Source organism: Pygocentrus nattereri, chromosome 16 (assembly GCF_015220715.1).
Source record: "Pygocentrus nattereri isolate fPygNat1 chromosome 16, fPygNat1.pri, whole genome shotgun sequence".
NCBI lineage: Eukaryota > Metazoa > Chordata > Actinopteri > Characiformes > Serrasalmidae > Pygocentrus > Pygocentrus nattereri.
Window position 1 is genome coordinate 34,379,499 of NC_051226.1, and position 26,186 is coordinate 34,405,684.

Consider the following 26,186-nt stretch of genomic DNA (forward strand, 5'->3'; position numbering starts at 1 on the left):
GTGCCTGAAAGCATTAAGGCCTCTTAAAAACACAAGAACCAGTAGCACTTTATAATAAGAGTCTCTAACAAACAGCAACTTAATATCTAATACTTTGTTAATGGCTGTTGGTACTTATAGATAATTTGCATATTGTTGCTGTGCAAAAGAAAAAAAAAAAATAAACACATTTATCATAATTTTTGTCGATTTTTATTTTTCTACGCCGTTTGAACAAGTCCGCTGTCCTTTCCGTTGTGTGGAAATTTCTTGATGAATGGACCAATAGAAATGCTCCAAAAGTTTGTAGAAATTCACCTCTTTACATTAACTTACATTGAAAAATAAGAGCATTTCTGCCCTCTCCTGAAAAGTTACTGACCTCTCTCTCTCTCTCTCTCTCTCTCTCTCTCTCTCTCTCTCTCTCTCTCTCTCTCTCTCTCTCTCTCTGACTCTCTCCCTCTGACAGTCTGACCTCTCTCTCTCTCTCTCTCTCTCTCTCTCTCTCTGTCTGACTCTCTCCCTCTGGCAGTCTGACCTCTCTCTCTCTCTCTCTCTCTCTCTCTCTCTGTCTGACTCTCTCCCTCTGACAGTCTGACCTCTCTCTCTCTCTCTCTCTCTCTCTCTCTCTCTCTCTGTCTGACTCTCTCCCTCTGACAGTCTGACCTCTCTCTCTCTCTCTCTCTCTCTCTCTCTCTCTCTCTCTCTGTCTGACTCTCTCCCTCTGACAGTCTGACCTCTCTCTCTCTCTCTCTCTCTCTCTCTCTCTCTCTGTCTGACTCTCTCCCTCTGACAGTCTGACCTCTCTCTCTCTCTCTCTCTGACTCTCTCCCTCTGACAGTCTGACCTCTCTCTCTCTCTCTCTCTCTCTCTCTCTCTGTCTGACTCTCTCCCTCTGACAGTCTGACCTCTCTCTCTCTCTCTCTCTCTCTCTCTCTCTCTCTCTCTCTCTCTCTCTGACTCTCTCTCTCTGTCTGACTCTCTCCCTCTGACAGTCTGACCTCTCTCTCTCTCTCTCTCTGACTCTCTCCCTCTGACAGTCTGACCTCTCTCTCTCTCTCTCTCTCTCTCTCTCTCTGTCTGACTCTCTCCCTCTGACAGTCTGACCTCTCTCTCTCTCTCTCTCTCTCTCTGTCTGACTCTCTCCCTCTGACAGTCTGACCTCTCTCTCTCTCTCTCTCTCTCTCTCTCTCTCTCTCTCTCTCTCTCTCTCTCTCTCTCTCTCTGTCGGACTCTGAACTGGGCTCAGTACAGTGAACCTGCCGTGATCAGCTCTGATACCCGTCCTTCAGTGCTGCTCCTCAGTGTCAGGGGCTGCAGGAGGTCCACAGTGGCTCTCGGGCCGCAGACGTTTGTTATCAGCCAGCCGTCCATCAGCTCAAGGGCTTAAGCGCCGGGCCGGAGCTTCCAGAGCATTTACAGGGGGCTTGTGTAGTGCTGGAGATTTGAAAGGGTGGTCAAACGACCCGGGAAAAGCAGGCACTCCTCTAATCTTCACTCTAATCTCTCCTGCTTACGTTACCCATCAGCCACTGCAGACATTACACGCAGAGCGGCACGGCTAATAGAGCCACACAGACAACAGCACAGACAGTATATCTCTCTGACTCTCTCTCCCTCTGACAGTCTGACCTCTCTCTCTCTCTCTCTCTCTCTCTCTCTCTCTCTGTCTGACTCTGACAGTCTGACCTCTCTCTCTCTCTCTCTCTCTCTCTCTCTCTCTGTCTGACTCTGACAGTCTGAGCTCGCTCTCTCTCTCTCTCTCTCTCTCTCTCTCTCTCTCTCTGTCTGACTCTGACAGTCTGACCTCTCTCTCTCTCTCTCTCTCTCTCTCTCTGTCTGACTCTGACAGTCTGACCTCTCTCTCTCTCTCTCTCTCTCTCTCTCTCTCTCTCTCTGTCTGACTCTGACAGTCTGACCTCTCTCTCTCTCTCTCTCTCTCTCTCTCTCTCTCTCTGACAGTCTGACCTCTCTCTCTCAGTCTGACCTCTCTCTCTCTCTCTGTCTGACCTCTCTCTCTCTCTCCCTCTGACAGTCTGACCCCTCTCTCTCTCTCTCTCTCTCTCCCTCTGACAGTCTGACCTCTCTCTCTCTCTCTCTCTCTCTCTCCCTCTGACAGTCTGACCTCTCTCTCTCTCTCTCTCTCTCTCTCTGTCTGACTCTGACAGTCTGACCTCTCTCTCTCTCTCACTCTCTCTCTCTCTCTCTCTCCCTCTGACAGTCTGACCTCTCTCTCTCTCTCTCTCTCTCTCTCTCTCTCCCTCTGACAGTCTGACCTCTCTCTCTCTCTCACTCTCTCTCACTCTCCCTCTGTCTGACTCTCTCCCTCTGACAGTCTGACCTCTCTCTCTCTCTCTCACTCTCTCTCTCTCTCTCACTCTCTCTCTGTCTCTCTCCCTCTGACAGTCTGACCTCTCTCTCTCTCTCTCTCTCTCTCTCTCCCTCTGACAGTCTGACCTCTCTCTCTCTCACTCTCTCTCTCACTCTCCCTCTGTCTGACTCTCTCCCTCTGACAGTCTGACCTCTCTCTCTCTCTCTCTCTCTCTCCCTCTGACAGTCTGACCTCTCTCTCTCTCTCTCTGTGTCTGACCTCTCTCTCTCTCTGTCTGACCTCTCTCTCTCTCTCTCTCTCTGTCCTCTCTCTCTCTCTCTCTGTCTGACCTCTCTCTCTCTCTCTGTCTGACCTCTCTCTCTCTCTCTCTCTCTGTCTGACCTCTCTCTCTCTCTCTCTCTCTCTCTCTCTGTCTGACCTCTCTCTCTCTCTCTCTCTCTCTCTCTGTCTGACCTCTCTCTCTCTCTGTCTGACCTCTCTCTCTCTCTCTCTCTCTGTCTGACCTCTCTCTCTCTGTCCTCTCTCTCTCTCTCTCTCTGTCTGACCTCTCTCTCTCTCTCTCTGTCTGACCTCTCTCTCTCTCTCACTCTCTCTCTCACTCTCCCTCTGTCTGACTCTCTCCCTCTGACAGTCTGACCTCTCTCTCTCTCTCTCACTCTCTCTCTGTCTCTCTCCCTCTGACAGTCTGACCTCTCTCTCTCTCTCTCTCTCTCTCTCTCTCTCTCTCTCTCTCTCCCTCCCTCTGACAGTCTGACCTCTCTCTCTCTCACTCTCTCTCTCACTCTCCCTCTGTCTGACTCTCTCCCTCTGACAGTCTGACCTCTCTCTCTCTCTCTCTCTCTCTCTCTCTCCCTCTGACAGTCTGACCTCTCTCTCTCTCTCTCTGTGTCTGACCTCTCTCTCTCTCTGTCTGACCTCTCTCTCTCTCTCTCTGTCCTCTCTCTCTCTCTCTCTGTCTGACCTCTCTCTCTCTCTCTGTCTGACCTCTCTCTCTCTCTCTCTCTCTCTGTCTGACCTCTCTCTCTCTCTCTCTCTCTCTCTGTCTGACCTCTCTCTCTCTCTCTCTCTCTCTCTCTCTCTCTCTCTCTCTGTCTGACCTCTCTCTCTCTCTGTCTGACCTCTCTCTCTCTCTCTCTCTCTCTGTCTGACCTCTCTCTCTCTGTCCTCTCTCTCTCTCTCTCTCTCTGTCTGACCTCTCTCTCTCTCTCTGTCTGACCTCTCTCTCTCTCTCTCTGTCTGACCTCTCTCTCTCTCTCTCTCTCTCTGTCTGACCTCTCTCTCTCTCTCTGTCTGACCTCTCTCTCTCTCTCTGTCTGACCTCTCTCTCTCTGTCTGACCTCTCTCTCTCTCTCTCTCTCTCTCTCTGTCTGACCTCTCTCTCTGTGATTCTCTGTCTGACCTCTCTCTCTCTCTCTGTCTGACCTGTCTCTCTCTCTCTCTCTGACTCTCTGTCTGACTCTCTCACTCTCTGACCTCTCTCTCTCTGTCTGACTCACTCTCTCAGTCTGACCTCTCTCTCTCAGTCTGACCTCTCTCGCTCTCTCTCTCTCTCAGTCTGACCTCTCTCGCTCTCTCTCTCTCTCTGTCTGACTCTCACTCTCCCTCAATCTGACCTCTCTCTCTCTCTCTCTCTCTCTCTCTCAGTCTGACCTCTCTCACTCTCTGGCTGACCTCTCTCTCTCTCTCTCTCTCTCTCTCTCTCTCTCTCTCTCTCTCTCTCTCTGACTCTCTGTCTGACTCTCTGTCTGACTCTCTCACTCTCTGACCTCTCTCTCTCTGTCTGACTCACTCTCTCAGTCTGACCCCTCTCTCTCAGTCTGACCTCTCTCACTCTCTCAGTCTGACCTCTCTCACTCTCTCTGTCTGACCTCTCTCTCTCTCTCTCTCTCTCTCTCTCTCTGTCTCTGACTCTCTGTCTGACTCTCTGTCTGACTCTCTCACTCTCTGACCTCTCTCTCTCTGTCTGACTCACTCTCTCAGTCTGACCCCTCTCTCTCTGTCTGACTCACTCTCTCAGTCTGACCCCTCTCTCTCAGTCTGACCTCTCTCTCTCTCTCAGTCTGACCCCTCTCTCTCAGTCTGACCTCTCTCTCTCTCTCAGTCTGACCTCTCTCACTCTCTCAGTCTGACCTCTCTCACTCTCTGTATGACCTCTCTCTCACTCTCTCAGTCTGACCTCTCTCATTCTCTGTATGTCCTCTCTCACTCTCTCTCTCTGTCCTCTCTCTCTCTCTCTCTCTCTGTCTGACCTCTCTCTCTCTCTCTCTGTCTGACCTCTCTCTCTCTCTCTCTCTCTCTCTCTCTGTCTGACCTCTCTCTCTCTCTCTGTATGACCTCTCTCTCTCTCTCTCAGTCTGACCTCTCTCTCTCTCTCAGTCTGACCTCTCTCACTCTCTCAGTCTGACCTCTCTCACTCTCTGTATGACCTCTCTCACTCTCTCAGTCTGACCTCTCTCACTCTCTGTATGACCTCTCTCACTCTCTCAGTCTGACCTCTCTCACTCTCTGTATGACCTCTCTCTCGCTCTCCCTCTTTCAGTCTGACTCACTCTCTCTCAGTCTGACCCCTCTCTCTCTCTCTCTCTCTCCCTCTCTCACTCTGTCTCTCTACCTCTCTCAATCTAAATCTCTATCTCTCTCTTTCTCACTCCCTCTTCTTTCTTATTCTCTCTGCATCCTCATCTCTTTCACTATTCTCTCTGTCTCTGTCTCTCTGTTGCTCTTCTTTCTCTCTCTATACATTTTATTTATCTCTCTCACTTCTCTAGTTTCTCTCTCCTTTTTCTCTTTCTCTACTTTCCCACTCTCTCCTTCTCTATGTTCACTCACTCACTCACTCTCTCTCTCTCTCTCACTCTCACTCTCTCTCTCTCTCTCTCTGACTTATTCTGTCTGCCAGAGATCAGCAGATGAACAGCTGTGGAGCTGTGTGTGTGTGTGTGTGTGTGTGTGTGTGTGTGTGTGTGTGTGTGTGTGTGTGTGTGTGTGTGCGCGTGTGCGTGTGTGTGTTTTTATGAAATCATGGGAAAACTATGTGGAGATCCGGGTGCAGCTGGAAAAGAGAGAGACAAACTGACAGATAGCAGAACACACACTCTCCCCACTGGCTCCCAGCACAGGAGAGGAGACACACACACACACACACACACACACACACACATTAAACGCATTAAAAGCTCTCACATAACACAAAACACACCAAACCACCCACACACACATTGATTTTGTGGGTGGGCCATTAATCAAGTTTGTCCACACATTCACATTCACAAGACACGTTAGTCCATCAGAGACTAAAGGAGGGTCACACAGCTGAACCCTTCATACATACGTACATCACTGCTGTTGAAACAAAAACTTGTATCTCCAAAATGGTAACTTTAGGACAAATTTACACACAATATAAAGTGGCAGTTTCACTTTATGTCATTTAAGGTAAATAACTGATGAAAATCCACCTGAGAGCCGCCGGAACGTGAGCTTCTATGTAGGGAAAAACACATGGAAAAAAATCTGACCTTCATGTATAAAGGCCTGAAAATGGTCAGTCTTACAAAGCGACCTAGAAACAGGACATTTCTTCTGCATTTTACTCTATTAACTTTTCTATGATGTCATTTTTTTAAATTCTACTGCGAAGACATTGCTGTGTTATCCCAGGTGGTTGTTAAGTTGTTGCTAAGCAACTACAATGATATACACACACATATATAGATATGTGTGTATGTGTGTGTGTGTGTGTATGTGTGTATGTGTGTGTGTGTGTGTGTATGTGTGTGTGTTGTAAAAAAAATGCTCTGTAGTTTATGTCCAGTGTTATTTTAAAACAGTCCAAGATTGTGTCCAGTGCCCAGTAAAGAGCAGTAGAGGAAGGGGGACGGCATCTCCTCTAGCTCAATGATACTTCCTCTCCCCCTGAACTCACGTCCACTTGGAGGCGGCAGTGTGTCCGGCTGGTCAGTGGTCAGTCCGTGCGCTGATCCTTTGCAATTGTTCAGCACGCTAGCGCATTGTTGCGCGGAGGAAGGCCGTTCGTTCCAGCCATTGAAGCTAAAGTAAACTCTGCTGCACTTTAATTTTCCACCACTTCCTTTTTGCTCCCAGAAATCTTGACGTTGTTATTTTGAGGACCCATAAATGTGTGTTGTGTGGCGCTTTGGCGGATAGTTTTGTGATTTGGGCTCCGGACCAGCGAGATCACACACATGCGCCCTCACGAGCACACAAAACAGGAAAGCTCTGCTCAGGCTCACTCTTTCAGTGTGTTGTTTATTTATATTTCAGTATGTTTTGATCTCCGGCTGAAATGGTTCTGTGTGTTATTACGCTGCTGCTTATGAGGCGCCCAGTCAATGATGTTCTGGCAAGTTTTATAGGTTAGATCATTATTGTCATAATTGTTTGACAAATCCAACTTACTGTTCTTCATTGTTTTCTTCCTCTTATTATTATTTTGATTATTTTAGGCTTTTTAATGCTAAATAGCAATGCCTTCACAACACCTTAGCAACCACCTTGGATATCATAGCAATATCATGGCAACACCTTAGCAACCACCTGGGATAACATAGCAATGCCCTCGCAATACCTTAACAACCACCTGGGATAACATAGCAGTGCCCTCGCAACACCTTAGCAACCACCTGGGATAACATAGCAGTGCCCTCGCAACACCTTAGCAACCACCTGGGATAACATAGCAATGCCCTTGCAATACCTTAACTACCACCTGGGATAACATAGCAATGCCCTTGCAATACCTTAACAACCACCTGGGATAACATAGCAATGCCCTTGCAACACCTTAGCACCTACATAGTATAGCATAGTGATGCCTCCACAACACCATAGCAGCTACCTGTGAGGGGACTGCTTTAGGATTTAGAGCTGTGTGTAGGAGATTTAATGTTTTGAGAAACACTCAGTGGCCTGTTGAGCTGAACAGCAGCCGTTGGGTGTGAGTGGTGAAATGCTCGGAGGTGTGTTGTTATCGGTGCTGTTGTTGTTGATGTTGAGGAGAGATTGTGAGTGAGGTGGTTCATGTTTACTTTTGTGTGTAGTATGAGCGTGAGTGTAGTGTGTGTGTGTGTAGTGTGAGTGTGTGTGTGTGTAGTGTGAGTGTGTGTACAGTATATAGTGTGTGTGTATGTAAAGTGTGTCGTGTGTGTACAGTGTGCAGTGTGTGTGTATAGTGCGTGTGTGTAAAGTGTGTAGTGTGTGTATGTAGTGTGTGTATATAGTGTGTGTGTGTGTGTGTGTATAAAGTGTGTCGTGTGTGTACAGTGTGCAGTGTGTGTGTAAAGTGTGTAGTGTGTGTATGTAGTGTGTGTGTGTAGTGTGAGTGTGTGTACATTATATAGTGTGTGTGTGTGTGTGTGTAAAGTGTGTAGTGTGTGTCTGCTGAAAGGTCCTGTCAGTAGCAGGTCTGCTCCCCATCTCTCATCCCTCTCTCTCTCATGCAGAGCCGATGTGTGAAAGTGCTTGTTGATGTGTAAACATATCTGACCGTGGTGGTCACAGCGAACCCCTCATTAGCTCAGCGAGGGGGGCGGGGACAATGGGGGGGTGAAGGTCAGAGAGAGTCAGGCTGAAATAAAGCTACGATCAGCTTCTCCAGAATTTTATGTTTTTATTGCCAAAGCTTTCTGTGACTGGTCAGAATATTCAGTAGGAGTGAATGAGAATGTCTGTGACTGGTCAGAATATTCAGTAGGAGTGAATGAGAATGTCTGTGACTGGTCAGAATATTCAGTAGGAGTGAATGAGAATGTCTGTGACTGGTCAGAATATTCAGTAGGAGTGAATGAGAATGTCTGTGACTGGTCAGAATATTCAGTAGGAGTGAATGGGAATGTCTGTGACTGGTCAGAATATTCAGTAGGAGTGAATGGGAATGTCTGTGACTGCTCAGAATATTCAGTAGGAGTGAATGGGAATGTCTGTGACTGGTCAGAATATTCAGTAGGAGTGAATGGGAATGTCTGTGACTGGTCAGAATATTCAGTAGGAGTGAATGGGAATGTCTGTGACTGCTCAGAATATTCAGTAGGAGTGAATGAGAATGTCTGTGACTGGTCAGAATATTCAGTAGGAGTGAATGAGAATGTCTGTGACTGGTCAGAATATTCAGTAGGAGTGAATGAGAATGTCTGTGACTGGTCAGAATATTCACTAGGAGTGAATGGGAATGTCTGTGACTGGTCAGAATATTCAGTAGGAGTGAATGGGAATGTCTGTGACTGGTCAGAATATTCAGTAGGAGTGAATGAGAATGTCTGTGACTGGTCAGAATATTCAGTAGGAGTGAATGAGAATGTCTGTGACTGGTCAGAATATTCAGTAGGAGTGAATGAGAATGTCTGTGACTGGTCAGAATATTCAGTAGGAGTGAATGGGAATGTCTGTGACTGGTCAGAATATTCAGTAGGAGTGAATGGGAATGTCTGTGACTGGTCAGAATATTCACTAGGAGTGAATGGGAATGTCTGTGACTGGTCAGAATATTCAGTAGGAGTGAATGGGAATGTCTGTGACTGGTCAGAATATTCAGTAGGAGTGAATGGGAATGTCTGTGACTTGGTCAGAATATTCAGTAGGAGTGAATGGGAATGTCTGTGACTGGTCAGAATATTCAGTAGGAGTAAATGAGAATGTCTGTGACTGGTCAGAATATTCAGTAGGAGTGAATGAGAATGTCTGTGACTGGTCAGAATATTCAGTAGGAGTGAATGGGAATGTCTGTGACTGGTCAGAATATTCAGTAGGAGTGAATGGGAATGTCTGTGACTTGGTCAGAATATTCAGTAGGAGTGAATGGGAATGTCTGTGACTGGTCAGAATATTCAGTAGGAGTAAATGAGAATGTCTGTGACTGGTCAGAATATTCAGTAGGAGTGAATGAGAATGTCTGTGACTGGTCAGAATATTCAGTAGGAGTGAATGGGAATGTCTGTGACTGGTCAGAATATTCAGTAGGAGTGAATGGGAATGTCTGTGACTGGTCAGAATATTCAGTAGGAGTGAATGAGAATGTCTGTGACTGGTCAGAATATTCAGTAGGAGTGAATGAGAATGTCTGTGACTGGTCAGAATATTCAGTAGGAGTGAATGGGAATGTCTGTGACTGGTCAGAATATTCAGTAGGAGTGAATGGGAATGTCTGTGACTTGGTCAGAATATTCAGTAGGAGTGAATGGGAATGTCTGTGACTGGTCAGAATATTCAGTAGGAGTAAATGAGAATGTCTGTGACTGGTCAGAATATTCAGTAGGAGTGAATGGGAATGTCTGTGACTGGTCAGAATATTCAGTAGGAGTAAATGAGAATGTCTGTGACTGGTCAGAATATTCAGTAGGTGTGAATGGGAATGTCTGTGACTGGTCAGAATATTCAGTAGGAGTGAATGAGAATGTCTGTGACTGCTCAGAATATTCAGTAGGAGTGAATGGGAATGTCTGTGACTGGTCAGAATATTCAGTAGGAGTGAATGGGAATGTCTGTGACTGGTCAGAATATTCAGTAGGAGTGAATGAGAATGTCTGTGACTGGTCAGAATATTCAGTAGGAATGAATGAGAATGTCTGTGACTGGTCAGAATATTCAGTAGGAGTGAATGGGAATGTCTGTGACTGGTCAGAATATTCAGTAGGAGTGAATGAGAATGTCTGTGACTGGTCAGAATATTCAGTAGGAGTGAATGAGAATGTCTGTGACTGGTCAGAATATTCAGTAGGAATGAATGAGAATGTCTGTGACTGGTCAGAATATTCAGTAGGAGTGAATGGGAATGTCTGTGACTGGTCAGAATATTCAGTAGGAGTGAATGAGAATGTCTGTGACTGCTCAGAATATTCAGTAGGAGTGAATGGGAATGTCTGTGACTGCTCAGAATGCAATAGAAGGCCTGTGATTGGTCAAAATTTTCAGTAGGAACTGAAAATGTCTGATTGGTCAGAAGGCTCAATACGAATGAATCAGAGGGTCTGTGACTGGTCAGAAGGCTCAATAGGAATGAATCAGAGGGTCTGTGATTGGTCAGAATATTCAGTGTGGCTACACAAAACTGAATGTTTACAGCAGTAATGTGATTATTCAGGTGTGCAGTTAGCATCGCGCTAATCGGTGGGTACAAGTTACTGTTTGTTAGCTTCATTAGCCTCAGAGCTAAGAGTGAGAGGAAGAGTGAAGAAGCAAACTTTAGACGTCGAGCAGCGACTCTAGAGGAGGGAAAGTGGGAGAATGTGATTTTTTCATTGAAGGATTCTGTGAGAGAGAGAGAGAGAGAGAGAGAGAGAGACAGTGAGGGAGAGAGAGAGAGAGAGAGAGAGAGAGACAGTGAGGGAGAGTGTGAGAGACAGTGAGGGAGAGAGTGAGAGACAGTGAGGGAGAGAGAGAGAGACGATGACCTAGAAAGTCTCTCTCTCTCTCTCTCTCTCCCTCACTGTCTCTCCCTCTCCCTCTCCCTCTCCCTCTCTCTCTCTCTCTCTCTCTCTCTCTCTCTCTCTCGCACGCTCTGCGTCTCCGCGGTGATGAACAGTGGCACATGTGACAGGGCTGCGGTGGGAGAGCGTCCCCCCAGCGAGGGGCCTCATCACCGTCCTAATTTACTTTAGTTTTTAAATATAAAGGCGTTATTAAATATGTACGCCGAGCGCTGAGATCTGCAGCCAGGAGGATGCCATTTTACATTTGGGGCTTCCAGCGTGATGAAAGAGCGAAAGGGTGGAGGAGAGGAGAGGAGAAGAGAAGAGAGGAGGGAGGGCAGAATACAAACGCAGACTGGAGCGCCTGCTCTCTCTCTCTGTCTCTCCACTCTCTATCCATCTCTCTCGCTCTTTCTATCTCTCTCGCTCTCTTTCTATCTCACTCGCTCTCTTTCTATCTCTCTCGCTCTCGTTCTTTTCTTTCTCTGTTTCTTTTACGCGATCTCTTTTCATTCTCTTCGCTCTCTGTCTATTTTCCCCCACTTTTCATGCTCTCTCTCTCTTTTCTATTTCTTACTGTCTTTTCATTCTTTCTCTCTCTTCATTCTCTCTTCTGCCCTTCCTCTCTCTTGATCTCCGTTTCCCTCTCTTTTCTCTCATTATGTCTTTTCTCCTTATTTTCTCTCCTTCTCTTCGCCTACCTCTCTCCGTCTTTTTGCTCTCTCTCTTGCTCTTTTCCGATTCTCGATCTTTTTTCTCTTCCTCGTTTCTGTCCAACTTTTTCTCTCTGTTCATTCTTTCTTTGGCACTTGTCTCTCACCATCACTCTTTCTCTCTCTCTTTTTCCTATTTTTCTTTTTCTCTCTTCTCCACCTTCGACTTTATCTCGTTCTCTCTCTCTCTCTCTCTCTCTCTCTCTCTCTCTCTCTCTCTCTCTCTCTCTCTCTCCCCCACAAAGCCGGCGACATTTTCTGATATTTGCATCAAGCCTGTGACGTCCCAGAGCTTCACTGTCAAAGGCTTAACTGGAATTACAGAGAGAGAGAGAGAGAGAGAAAGAGAGAGAGAGACAGTGAGGGAGAGAAAGACAGAGAGAGAGACAGTGAGGGAGAGAGAGAGAAAGAGAGAGAGACAGTGAGGGAGAGAGAGAGAGACAGAGACAGAGAGACAGGTTTTCGGATGGTGTCCCTAAAACAAAAAGGAAGACAGAGGGGGATTGTGGGAGAGAGGAAAAAAAAAACTTGTGCCAAATCTCAATTCCTGCCGGATCGGCGTCCGGCGTCGGGGGAATTAGGAAGCCCACAATTAAGCATATGGGCATTAAGATAATTGTCAGTTGTGTTGGCGGACATGATGGAGGACAGATGGATGTGAATCAGCAGCGCTCGCCGCTCGGCACCATGGGACATCATTTTGGATTTTACCTGCCTGAGCAGCTCCTCTGTGTTTGTCACAGGCAGACGCAGCGGAGAGAAGGCAGAGTGGAGGAAGGTGTGTGTTCGGGAACAAGAGTGTGTGTGTGTGTGTGTGTGTGTGTGTGTGTGTGTGTGTGTGTGTGTGTGTGTGTGTGTGTGTGTGAGAGAGAGAGTCCTGAGATGTGCTGTAGAAGGGCGCCCTCTGTAGGCCTTTGTGGGCATTAGAGAGCAGCACAGGTCACATTACAAAGTGTGAAGGAACTTTTCTACTGTCCCCTCTGCACAATCGAACAGGAGATATTGGTGCATAACCAACACCAGTAAATGCCACTCTATGCTAAAACAGGTGATATTAGTCCATAAACAACCTCAATAAACACCACTGTACACTAGAATAGGAGATATTAGCCAATAAACAACCTCAATAAATGCCAGTATATGCTAAAATAGAAGATAGTATTCAATAAACAATATCTATAAATCCTAGTATGTGATAGAATAGGAGATATCAGTCCATGAATAATCTAAATAAATGTCACTATATTCTAGAACAGGGGATATCAGTCCATGAATAATCTAAATAAATGTCACTATATTCTAGAACAGGAGATATCAGCTCATGAATAACCTCAATAAATGTCACTATATTCTAGAACAGGGGATATCAGTCCATGAATAACCTAAATAAATGTCACTATATTCTAGAACAGGGGATATCAGTCCATGAATAACCTCAATAAATGTCACTATATTCTAGAACAGGGGATATCAGTCCATGAATAACCTAAATAAATGTCACTATATTCTAGAACAGGAGATATCAGTCCATGAATAACCTAAATAAATGTCACTATATTCTAGAACAGGAGATATCAGTCCATGAATAACCTAAATAAATGTCACTATATTCTAGAACATGGGATATCAGTCCATGAATAACCTAAATAAATGTCACTATATTCTAGAACAGGGGATATCAGTCCATGAATAACCTAAATAAATGTCACTATATTCTAGAACAGGAGATATCAGTCCATGAATAACCTCAATAAATGTCACTATATTCTAGAACAGGGGATATCAGTCCATGAATAACCTAAATAAATGTCACTATATTCTAGAACAGGGGATATCAGTCCATGAATAACCTAAATAAATGTCACTATATTCTAGAACAGGGGATATCAGTCCATGAATAACCTAAATAAATGTCACTATATTCTAGAACAGGAGATATCAGTTTATGAACAACCTAAATAAATGTCACTATATTCTAGAACAGGAGATATCAGTCCATGAATAACCTAAATAAATGTCACTATATTCTAGAACAGGAGATATCAGTCCATGAATAACCTAAATAAATGTCACTATATTCTAGAACAGGGGATATCAGTCCATGAATAACCTAAATAAATGTCACTATATTCTAGAACAGGGGATATCAGTCCATGAATAACCTAAATAAATGTCACTATATTCTAGAACAGGAGATATCAGTCCATGAATAACCTAAATAAATGTCACTATATTCTAGAACAGGGGATATCAGTCCATGAATAACCTAAATAAATGTCACTATATTCTAGAACAGGAGATATCAGTTTATGAACAACCTAAATAAATGTCACTATATTCTAGAACAGGGGATATCAGTCCATGAATAACCTAAATAAATGTCACTATATTCTAGAACAGGAGATATCAGTCCATGAATAACCTAAATAAATGTCACTATATTCTAGAACAGGAGATATCAGTCCATGAATAATCTAAATAAATGTCACTATATTCTAGAACATGGGATATCAGTCCATGAATAACCTAAATAAATGTCACTATATTCTAGAACAGGGGATATCAGTCCATGAATAATCTAAATAAATGTCACTATATTCTAGAACAGGAGATATCAGTCCATGAATAACCTAAATAAATGTCACTATGTTCTAGAACAGGGGATATCAGTCTATGAACAACCTAAATAAATGTCACTATATTCTAGAACATGGGATATCAGTCCATGAATAACCTAAATAAATGTCACTATATTCTAGAACAGGAGATATCAGTCCATGAATAACCTCAATAAATGTCACTATATTCTAGAACAGGGGATATCAGTCCATGAACAACCTCAATAAATGTCAAAATACACTACAACAGAAGATATTAATCCATAGACAACCTCATTAAATGCCACTGTATGCTCAGAGCTTCTTTACTTTACTTTTCTGTTGTGTAAAAGCAGTAGAGCACTGGAGGTGCTGAAGAAGATTATGGCTGTGACTATGATCATAAACACCTCATCACCATCAGTGCTTAGTTGTTTGAGTATACTGACTTTGCCTTACGTCTGTTGTTATGATATAATAACTTATGTTAGTTTTTGTAGTAATAGCTTGTCTCTTTCTTGCTCTCTCTCTCTCTGTAGGTGGGTCATCGTGAGGACAGTGTTGGTCTCCGCAGTGGTCACTCCATCGTGCCCAATCAGGTGCCCGTCCCACAGCTGCCAGTCCAGTCTGCTACATCTCCAGAGCTGAGCCAGTCTGACCCATACAGGGGTGAGTGCTCAGTTTGTCACTCTTTTTCTTTATCACAGCATCTGTTCTTTTCAGGAGACTCACTTTCAGTGTCTCAAAGAAATCTGCAGCCGCAATGCAAACACATTCGGGGATGTTAACTTCTGGACTCTGGGGCGGTCAGTCCATCGTTCAGCTTCTTTGTCACCAGTGTTGGTCCTGGAGATCTACCTTCTTGAGATGTCTGGTTCTAACCACAATCTGCCACGCCTGCTTCACCTAATTAACGTCTTCATACGTCATTAATAGGCTGGATCAGATGAATTTGTGTTAGGTGGGAGGGCAGCAAGGAAATATTAATCCATAAACAACATCAACAAATATACGCTATAGGAGATATTAGTCCGTAAACAACATCAAGAAATGCCACTGTATGCTAAACTAGGATATATTAGTCCACAAACAACCTACAGAAATGTTCCTATACATTATTACTAGTCCATAAACAATTGTTTACTAGTTCATAAACCATTTCAATAAGCACTCCTATGCACTGGAATAGGAGATATTAGTCTATAAACAACTTCAATAAACACACCTATAAACGAGGAGATATTAGTCCATGAACAACCTCAATACATGTCACTATATGATGCTAGGAGATATTAGTCCACAAACAACCTAAAGACATGCCACTATATGCTAGGATAGGAGATATTAGTCCACAAACAACCTCAAGAAATGCCACTATATGATACAGTAGGAGACGTCAGTCCACAAACAACCTAAATAATTGTTCATATACATTATAGGAGATATTAGTCCATAAACAATTTCAATAAGCACTCTTATACACTGGAATAGTAGATGTTAGTCCATAAACAACCTGAATACCTTTACACTGGAACAGGAGATATTGGTCCATCCACAAACTCAGTAATAACATCTATAAAGTAGAATAGTTGACATTAGTTCATGAAGAACCTCAATAAATGTCACTAGGAGATATTACTTCAAAAACATCAATAAATACCACTGTTTGCTAAAATAGGAGATATTAGTCTATAACCAACTTCAACAGTAGTGATAAATGACTTCAGTAGTTGACCTGAGCACTCCTGTAAACTTAAATGATATTAGTCCATAAACAATATCACTGAACACTCCTGTACGACGGTGTAGGAGATATTAGTCCATAAACAATCTAAAATATATCCCTGTATACTAGAATAGGAGATATTAGTCCATAAACAACCTAAAATATGTCCCTATACATTATAGGAGACACTAGTCCATAATCACTACTACATCTTAATATGCACTCCTGTACTCTAGAATAAGAGATATTAGTCCGTGAGCAACCATAATAAATGCACCTACATACTAGAATAGGAGATATTAGTCCATGAACAAACTCAGTAATCATACCTATACCCTGGAATGGGAGATAGCAGTCTATAAACAACCTCAGTAAATGTGGATATTAGTTCAAGGAACAACCATAATAAAGGCCATCTTGACCATCCTCAACAGTAATAAATGACCTCAACAGTTGACCTGAACACTCAGGTAAACCAGAATAGGGCATATTAGTCCATAAACAACTTCAATAAACACTTTTGTGTACCAGAATAGGAGTTATTAGCCTTTTAACAACCTCAGTAAAAAGAGTTATACTCTTAAATAGGAGATATTAGTTTCATTTAATAAACACTCTGTACTATAATTTGAGATATTAGTAATTCTGTAACATACCGCTCCGTGATCCCAATCCACAAAATAAAATCCAGGGTAATAATGACACTATGAAGGCTACCACAGAGCAAATGCTTAAGAGCTGGAAATATGTAGAAGGTGATTTAAGTTTAATGACCGTATACGAGCGAGGCGGCGAGTGTGAGCTTTGGCCTTCGCTGGAGGGAGAGAACACTTCCCTAACTCAGAAGAAAGTAATAAAATAAATTTTAAAAAGCGGGTCCTTGGCGTACCGTCAGGTAGCAGCGGGCAAGCCAAGCACTTCACGAGGTGCTGAGTGCAGTAAAATAAAAGTAAATGCAGCAGCGAGTCGAAAGAGGAGAAGAGAGCAAGAGTGGGGACAACAAACCGCACAGCATGTATATGTATGTATGTATGTATGTATATATATTATACCCATTCACAAATTCCATAAAGGTCCATTCATAAACCCCATATTTCTCTACTTCCACTGTTTGCTATACTGCTGCCTCTTTTTTATTTGTCCGTATGTCTCAGTTTGTTAACCTGACTACATGTAGTTTTACCAAAGCAGCCAGTATGTAAATGTTGTTAACTTGTTAATACATTCTATTCACTTTCTAGGCCAGGGCTCCACAACCCAAATTTTAAGACGAGCCATTTTGTCCTTTCAACAAAAATCAAACCATTTTGGGAGCCGCAACATTTTTTGTCCATTTTACTGTTGTGTCTGTACACATGTATCAGTATAAGTGAACAATATCAACAAAAAGACAGATTTACTTCGTTCTGCTTTGAGCTGTGGCTCAGCTATAGCTACTTTTCTCGCATCTCTGGCAGGAAACTTTTCCTCAAGCGTAGAACGTTTTCTTGTAAAACGTCTCTCGGCGTTTGACTTTTTACGAGGCTAATGTCACTTCTCGTTCGCTAGCTTCTTGTTCACATGTTCCCGTTCCATCTTGATGCCTGAGGTGCCAGAATGTAGCTGCTGCACCATTTAAGGTGGAACAGGACCATTCGAATGAGAAACTGATTTCAGCTTTGTCAGTTTCTTGTCGCAGGTTAAACGTATCAGGAAACCAGCTGGACTGATTCTAAACGCAAATCAGTCCGTTTAAATCTCTCTCTTTGCCGTTTCGTTAACTACTAGCTAGGCGAGATTGTTGTCTGCGTTGCTGTGGTGACCAGCAGTCTGAGCTGATCTTCAGGGTTAAAGGGTGAATCAGCAGTTCTACATTAACTCCAGTGTTTAAGATCATTTACAGTTCAACTGTGTTGAATGATCAGCAGAGCTGTGGAGCCACAACAGGGCAGTAAAAGTGCTGCATGCCAGTTTTTGGAGAAGCAGGTGGTTGTGTGTGTGTGTGTGTGTGTGTGTAGGAGGAGGAGAACGAATTGGGTAAACGTTCGCAGAACAATGATAGGAGGCTTAAGGAGCTCCGTTCAGCTTCAGTTTCTCCACTGCATTTCTGCAGGCTGAGGGCAGGAGAACAACTTAATGTGCTTAGAGAGAGAGAGAGAGAGAGACAAAGAGAGAGAGTGTTGCTTCAGTATGTTCCAGCCTGTTACCATTACCCAGCATTCACACTGGCAGTGACACGATGCGACAAATCGGCTCGGGATTCATTTCAGTGAGAGTCGGCAATTTCCGGTGATGGGAGGCGGCACAAACGCTGAATACCGGTGACGGGGAGTGGGCGGAGTCAGCGATGCAACAAAGTTGAGCGGAGTTTAACCTAATGTGGCGATTACCAGTAGGAACTGAGCATTCAACACACACTAACACACCACCACCATGTCAGTGTTACTGCAGTGCTGGGGGTCCTGACCTCTGAAGAACAGGGTAACAGAGTATCAGAGAAACAGATGGACTACAGTCTGTAACTGTAGAACTACAGAGTGCAGCTATACAGTAAGTGGAGCTGATAAGATGGGCAGATCGGTGTATTTATATGTGAAGCAGCCTGAATTAAACCTGAATATGACCTTAAATGTAATTGAGTTGCACTTATTTGAAATGAATAGAAAACAGGAGAGAAAGATTAAATAATATATCTGCCACTCTCTGCACATGGAAGGTCCGTGTGTGTGTGTGTGTGTGTGTGTGTGTGTGTGTGTGTGTGTGTGTGTGTGTGTGTGTGTGTCATGGTTCGGCCGCCCTGCTCTCATCACGAGAGAGGGATTTTGCCGGTTTGACGGTTTCTTGGTGGCAGGCAAAGTCGTGGGACGCGAAACAGTGCTGGTCAAAAGTTGCCAGACCTAACCGGATCAAACCGCCCAGGCGCGACCCGGAGAACGGAAATCAATTAGAGCCTCAGCGTGGGCGGAGAGAGAGAGTGAGAGAGAGAGTTTCTCCTTGCACGTTTCCTCCTCGTGTCCCAAATCACTCTTTTGTTTTCCCGCCTCTTCTTCTCCTCCACCTCGGCTCATATCAGCTCAGTCCAGCCATCACAAACCAACCAAACTAGCCCACCTACTCCTCTCTCTCTCTCTCTCTCTCTCTCTCTCTTTCTTTCTCTCTATCTCTTTGCTCTCCTGTTTTTTTGGCACTTTTTCTTGCTCTGAGTTTCTTCCAAGCTCTTCTTTCTCTTCCTCTCTTATTCAGGTCAGTTTTTTTAACTACGGCGTTTGTGGTTTGGTAGTTTTTGGGCTTTAACAGGCCTTAACAGGTCATTTGTGCTGTCGGCTTGAGATTGGACATAGAGACAGACCTGTGATTGACTAGAGAGAGACAGAGCTTTGATTGGATGGTGTCACAGAGAGACCAAGCCATGATTGAAAAGACAGACAGAGCTATGATTGGACAGAGAGACAAAGCAGTGATAGGACAGAGAGAATGACAACTGTGATTGGACAGAAAGACAGCTGTAGTTGGACAGAGAGACAGAGAAACAGCTGTGATTGGATAGGGACAGAGAGACAGAGCACTGATTAACCAGAAAGTGTGTGATTGGACAGAGACAAAGGTGCTGTGATTGGACAAGGACACAGAGAGACAGCCATGTTTAGACAGAAACGCAGAGAGACAGAGCTGAGCTATGATTGGACAGAGAGAGAGAGAGACACAGAGCTGTGATTGGACAGAGAGACAGAGACACAGAGCTGTGATTGGACAGAGAGACACAGAGCTGTGATTGGACAGAGACAGAGCTGTGATTGGACAGAGAGACAGAGCTGTGATTGGACAGAGAGACACAGAGCTGTGATTGGACAGAGAGACAGAGCTGTGATTGGGCAGAGAGACAGACACAGAGCTGTGATTGGACAGAGAGACAGACACAGAGCTGTGATTGGACAGAGAGACAGAGCTGTGATTGGACAGAGAGACAGAGCTGTGATTGGGCAGAGACACAGAGCTGTGATTGGACAGAGAGACAGAGCTGTGATTGGGCAGAGACACAGAGCTGTGATTGGACAGAGACACAGAGCTGTGATTGGACAGAGAGACAGAGCTGTGATTGGACAGAGAGACAGAGACACTGTTGTTGTTGTTATTTGTTTTTTTCCCGGCAAAATATAATGCTGTTTTCGCTAACTAACAACTTCCTCTAATCTTTCTCTTTCTCTATCCCTGTCTGCTCCACAGCGCTCTCCGGTGGTCTGCAGGGTCAGAGCGCTTCATCGGTCAGCTCGGATATCAAATCAGAGGACGAGGGCGACGAGAACCTGCAGGACTCCAAGCCCCTGGACTCCAAGAAGGACGATGTGGACAGCAAGGAGCTGAAAGCTATAGAGAGGTCGAGATCTAGGTAAACTGTTTAGCTGAGCACTCGCTTCATTCAACTCCTTCACCGGACTTTGATGAAGTGACCTGCGTGCTGAGAGACGGCTAAATAAAGAAGAACAAACACAAACAGACACACACACAGACGCACAGACACGCACAAACACAGACACACAGACACACAAACAGACACACAAACACAAACAAAACAGAAAAAATAACATTTCATTTTAAGGGGTTTTTCTTCAAAATTTACACACACACACACACACACAAACAGAAACACAGACACACACAAACACACACACACACAAACAAACACAGACACACACAGAGACACACACAGACACACAAACAGACACACACACAAACACACACACACAAACAGAAACACAGACACACACAAACACACACACACAAACAGAAACACAGACACACACAGAGACACACACAGACGCACAAACACAGACACACACAGACACACAAACAGAGACACAAACACAGACACACAAACAGACACACACACAGACACACAAACACAGAGACACAGACACACAAACACACAGACATATACACACAGACGCACAGACACGCACAAACACAGACACACAAACACAGAGACACACAGACACACAAACACAGGTGCACAGACACACAAACAGAAACACAGACGCACACACAAACACAGACACACAAACACAGAGACACACAGACGCACAGACACACAAACACAGAGACACAAACACACAGACATATACACACACAAACACGGACACACAAATACAGACAGACACAGATACATAGACACACACACACAGACACACAAATACAGAGACACACACACAGACACACAAATACAGACACACACAAACACAGACACACACACACTCCAGCTCCTGGTCTTGAGCCAGGTTTTAGCCATCTTTCACACATCAGTGTAGGGCCTGTTCAGATTCCCAAAAAACGCTTCCAGGATAAACTACTCAAAGGGGTTTATAGGCTTTCACCTGGAATGACCCATTTGACCCACTCAAATTCTGACCGCTGCGGCGTTATGATTGTTGCTGTTCTGTCACGCTCCTCTGTTTTGTGCTGACATGGTTTATTTGGACATGTTTTTATGATTTGCAATGACAAAAATGTCCCTTGATTGAATGTTGATCAAATATCATGCCTGGAAATTATACAGTCTTAAAGTTTGACATCCTCACTCATGTAACATGTTTTGTTAGTGATGATTTCTTGGGGGGAAAAAAAGAAAATACACAAAAATTGGGAAATATATTAAAAAATGCATGAGTTTAGCTTTGACAGCTATAGAATAAACACAGTACTGACCCATAACTGGACAGAAATCAAAAGCCATTGATTGAAAGAGAGACGATGACTAATAAAGGGTATAGAAAGTAGTTTATAAATAAAATGTACGTTATTATTATTATTATTATTATCCAAGGACCTAAATCTAAAACCAACATCTAAGCATGTACATTTCAATTTGCACGCTCACACATGCAGCAACAACGATGACGAGGACCTGACCCCGGAGCAGAAGATTGAGCGAGAGCGCGAGAGGCGGATGGCGAATAACGCGCGAGAGCGCCTCCGCGTCCGGGACATCAACGAGGCCTTCAAAGAGCTGGGCCGCATGGTGCAGCTTCATCTGAAGAGCGACAAACCGCAGACCAAACTGCTCATCCTGCACCAGGCTGTCGCCGTCATCCTCAGCCTTGAGCAGCAGGTCCGAGGTCAGTATCTGCCAGAGTTTCAGTAAAGCTGCTCTGAGGTCAGTAGCTGTAAGAGTTTATCACTCTTCAGTACAGCTGCTCTGAGGTCAGTAGCTGTAAGAGTTTATCACTCTTCAGTACAGCTGCTCTGAGGTCAGTAGCTGTAAGAGTTTATCACTCTTCAGTACAGCTGATCTGAGGTCAGTAGTTGTAAGAGTTTATCACTCTTCAGTACAGCTGATCTGAGGTCAGTAGCTGTAAGAGTTTATCACTCTTCAGTACAGCTGATCTGAGGTCAGTAGCTGTAAGAGTTTATCACTCTTCAGTACAGCTGATCTGAGGTCAGTAGTTGTAAGAGTTTATCACTCTTCAGTACAGCTGATCTGAGGTCAGTAGCTGTAAGAGTTTATCACTCTTCAGTACAGCTGCTCTGAGGTCAGTATCTGTAAGAGTTTATCGCACTTCAGTACAGCTGCTCTGAGGTCAGTATCTGTAAGAGTTTATCGCACTTCAGTACAGCTGCTCTGAGGTCAGTATCTGTAAGAGTTTATCGCACTTGTTGTAAATGTTGCTTCTTTAATTCACCGCTGGACCTATGAGGCTAACATTGCTAACAAACACTAGAAGTCAATAGTCACCCAAATCTCTTCTGTGTATACATCCCAAGAATGCCACAGTGTGACTTACTGTGAACCATGAAAATGCATTTATCTTCAGAAAACCTTTCGGTGACTATTGACTTCCAGTGCTTGTTAGCAACGTTAGCTTCAGCACTAAACCAACAAAGCGAAATTTGGACATCAAATATGTTTTTGGCTGACCGACTACATCTGGGGTAAGTGGAAAATTTGGGTGACCCTGCTACATAATGTTGACATTATCATGGCGTAAACATGTCATGCTAGATGTCATATGCTGTAATCATTTGTCAGGACAGTTTTTGTTTACTATTCATGTTATTATTACCACCAACCGTCATGACAGAAGTTTGATGTTGTGATGGCTAACTAGACCACACAGCTAGCATGTGGTGCATTGCCGTGCCATGTTTGTGGAATTTATGTCATTACCATAATTGATATTATTTATACATTATTGATATTACCAGGTTGATATTATTCAGAATGCCTAGCTGCTTTCTCTGTAACTGGTGTACTATCCGAACTGACCACTAGGTGGCGGTGCTTTAAAGGGGAATTCCATCAAATTTTTTTTTTGACATTTTTTAAAAATTGATTTATTAAGATACAGACAAAGTCAACTCCGACTTCTTTATAGTTGTTGTGATGGGAACCAGAGGTCCTAATGTTTACACGACAAACAGCTTCAGTTTTATGTGGAGTGTTGATGACAGGAAAATAGTGGAAAATCTGAAAAAGTAAGTTTTATTTGGGGACTATTTTGCCTTAGAACACCCTTCATGTATCCCTCCACCATGAATGGGTTAAAATACATTTTTATTCTAGACCAAAACTTTGCCAACTACCGTTACACCTGTCTCAGTCATCAGGCAATGAATCCATGACCATTTCGTGTAATATCGTTCTGTGGGGGAGCTTTTAGAGGTGGACGTCTGGTTCTTATCGCCGCCACTGTGAACAATTCTGACTTGGAAAGTGTCTCTAGAACGGAGCGTTTCACACCAAACCGCTCTGAACGACTCTGTTTACATCTTAACCAGTTAATTATGCAGAGATGTTGGGAAAAAAGCGGAAGTTTCCCTTTAATTTGGCGTAAGATTTCGCTGCCTTGTTCACCGTAAAGCTATTAAATAAGCGTGTTTGTGTTTGTGTGTCTTCAGAGAGGAATCTGAACCCGAAGGCTGCGTGTCTGAAGAGACGAGAGGAGGAAAAAGTGTCGTCAGACGGTCCGCCCCTTTCTCTGGGCGGGGCTCACCACAGCATGGGCGACGCCTCCAACCCCATGGGACAAATGTAAAAAGCCACACCCGCCCCTAAATGGTCAGATTTCACTTCACACTAATCTGCTGTTTGCTCACGTGTAGCGTTCAATCCGACCCCAAACATGGCAAACTGCAAAATTGGTGACCAACACGTTTGATTGAATAAACCATTTCCTTTCGTTTTGCTAAATTACCCAGTTTTCCCCCCTCATTACCTCAGATGTAGCCCATTAGCCAAGACATGCTAGCTGCTTTAGTTTTAGCACTGGAGCCACCAAGCTAATGTAGCTAACACATAGTAGAAGCCACAACAACAGTTAGCATGGTGCTAACCTCATTGGTCTCGCACCTCAAACCATGTGGAGTCTTTGACAGACTTGCTAATTGCTCATTTTTGTCATTGTGTAACACGCTGTTATCTATAAAAAGAGATAAAAGGACATTAGCATAGCTACAAATGATAGCAGCCACCATTTGTCCTTGTTTATAGATAACGGTTTGTCAGAACCCACATAAGCAAGTTTATTTGACATTACTGACCAGTCTGAGGCAAGTGAGGCAGTTAGCACCATGCTAATCGCAGTGGTGGAAGCCTCCATGACTAGCTACATTAGCCTCGTAGCTCCAGTGTAAAACCAAAGAAGCAAACTTCAGACACCAAACATATCTCGGATGATCAGCTACACTTGGTGAAAGGAAGGAAACTGGGTACATTTCTCTTTTGGCCAAGCTACCGTTTTAATAAAAGAAGCAGATGGTGTTCATTTGCCTCTCTCGCTCTTCAAAACCCCAACCGACTTGACAAGAGGCGAGGAAATCAGTGTAGCTGTGAGACTCGACTGATTGGAGTTTAATCTGCTGTTTATGGCAATGAAAGCAGAACAATGGAGTCTAATAGAACCGTCCTTCCCCCAGTTCAGCACTCAATGCTGGGTGCATTTTAACAGATTGGCAGTAAGTGTTTGGTTATTAAATATTACAAAAACAGCGACATGCCTTCTACGTTCAGGTCATTATACTTAGAAAGAATTTCTATGCAAGCCTGTTTTCACCACTGGAAAATCGGTCGTATAGTATGTTATAAAAATGAGAAAGTTTCTCTTCATTTTGACTTACAATGTCATAATAAGAACTGTCACAATAATGTCATAATTGCAACTTAGTATCTTGTAATAATAACTGAGTCATTATTAGGAGATACTAAGTCATAATTATGAGATACTAAGCCATGATTGTTACTAAGTTCTAATTGTGAGATTCTAAGTCATTATTATGAGATACTAAGCCATAATTATGAGACTGTTACAATAATGAGATGCTAAGTTATTATTATGAGATACAAAGTCGTAATCATGCGATATTAAGTCAGTAGTATGATATATAAGGTCATAATTATGAGATAAGTTCTAATTATGAGATGCTAAGTCATTATTATGAGATACTAAGTCATAATTATGAGATACTAAATTATAATAATGAGATGCTAAGTCATTATTATGAGATGCAAAGTCATAATTGAGATAGTTCTAATTATGAGATGCTAAGTCAGTATTATGAGATACAAAGTTGTAATTATGAGAGTTAGTTCTAGTTATAAGATGCTGTCATAATTATGAGATACTAAGTTTTAATAATGAGATGCTAAGTAATTATTTTGAGGTACAAAATCATAATTATGAGATACTAAGTTGTAATAATGAGATGCTAAGTCATTATTATGAGATATAAGGTCATAATTATGAGATAAGTTCTAATTATGAGATGCTAAGTCATTATTATGAGATACTAAGTCATAATTATGAGATACTAAATTATAATAATGAGATGCTAAGTCATTATTATGAGATGCAAAGTCATAATTGAGATAGTTCTAATTATGAGATGCTAAGTCAGTATTATGAGATACAAAGTTGTAATTATGAGAGTTAGTTCTAGTTATAAGATGCTGTCATAATTATGAGATACTAAGTTTTAATAATGAGATGCTAAGTAATTATTTTGAGGTACAAAATCATAATTATGAGATACTAAGTTGTAATAATGAGATGCTAAGTCATTATTATGAGATACTAACTTGTAATTATGAGATGCTATGTCATAATTATGAGACACTAAGTTGTAATAATGAGATGTTAAGTCATTATTATGAGATACTAAGTTGTAATTATGAGATGCTAGGTAATATATAGAGATGCTAAATCTTAATTATGAGATAGAAATAATCATGAGAAACTTGTAATTATAAGATACAAAGTCATAATTATGTTTATAGTTAAAAAATATTACAAAAACAAAATAAAAAGGAATGAGTTATTATTATGAGATACTAAGTCATAATTTTGAGGTACTAAGTTGCACTTATGAGATAGCAAGTCAGAATTATTAGATAGTATCTCATTATTATAGCTCAAAATGATGAGGTGCTATATAGTAACAATGCATACT

General features: G+C 43.0%; 1 protein-coding gene across 11 annotated transcripts in view; it reads left to right on the forward strand.

Moving 5' to 3' along the window:
- LOC108413069 (transcription factor 4) overlaps window positions 1-26,186 on the forward strand; it is a 296,629-nt gene that overhangs the window by 261,971 nt on the left and 8,472 nt on the right. For 6 of the 11 annotated variants that reach the window (XM_037545968.1, XM_037545971.1, XM_037545965.1 and 3 more), the window contains 4 exons: window positions 14,584-14,713; window positions 19,974-20,136; window positions 21,630-21,859; window positions 23,640-23,772. In XM_037545968.1, coding sequence (XP_037401865.1) covers window positions 14,584-14,713; window positions 19,974-20,136; window positions 21,630-21,859; window positions 23,640-23,772 — 656 coding nt within the window. Of the gene's footprint in view, window positions 1-14,583; window positions 14,714-19,973; window positions 20,137-21,629; window positions 21,860-23,639; window positions 23,800-26,186 lie in introns of all 11 variants that reach the window. The other 5 variants (XM_037545969.1, XM_037545974.1, XM_037545970.1 and 2 more) reach the window with 3 other exon arrangements.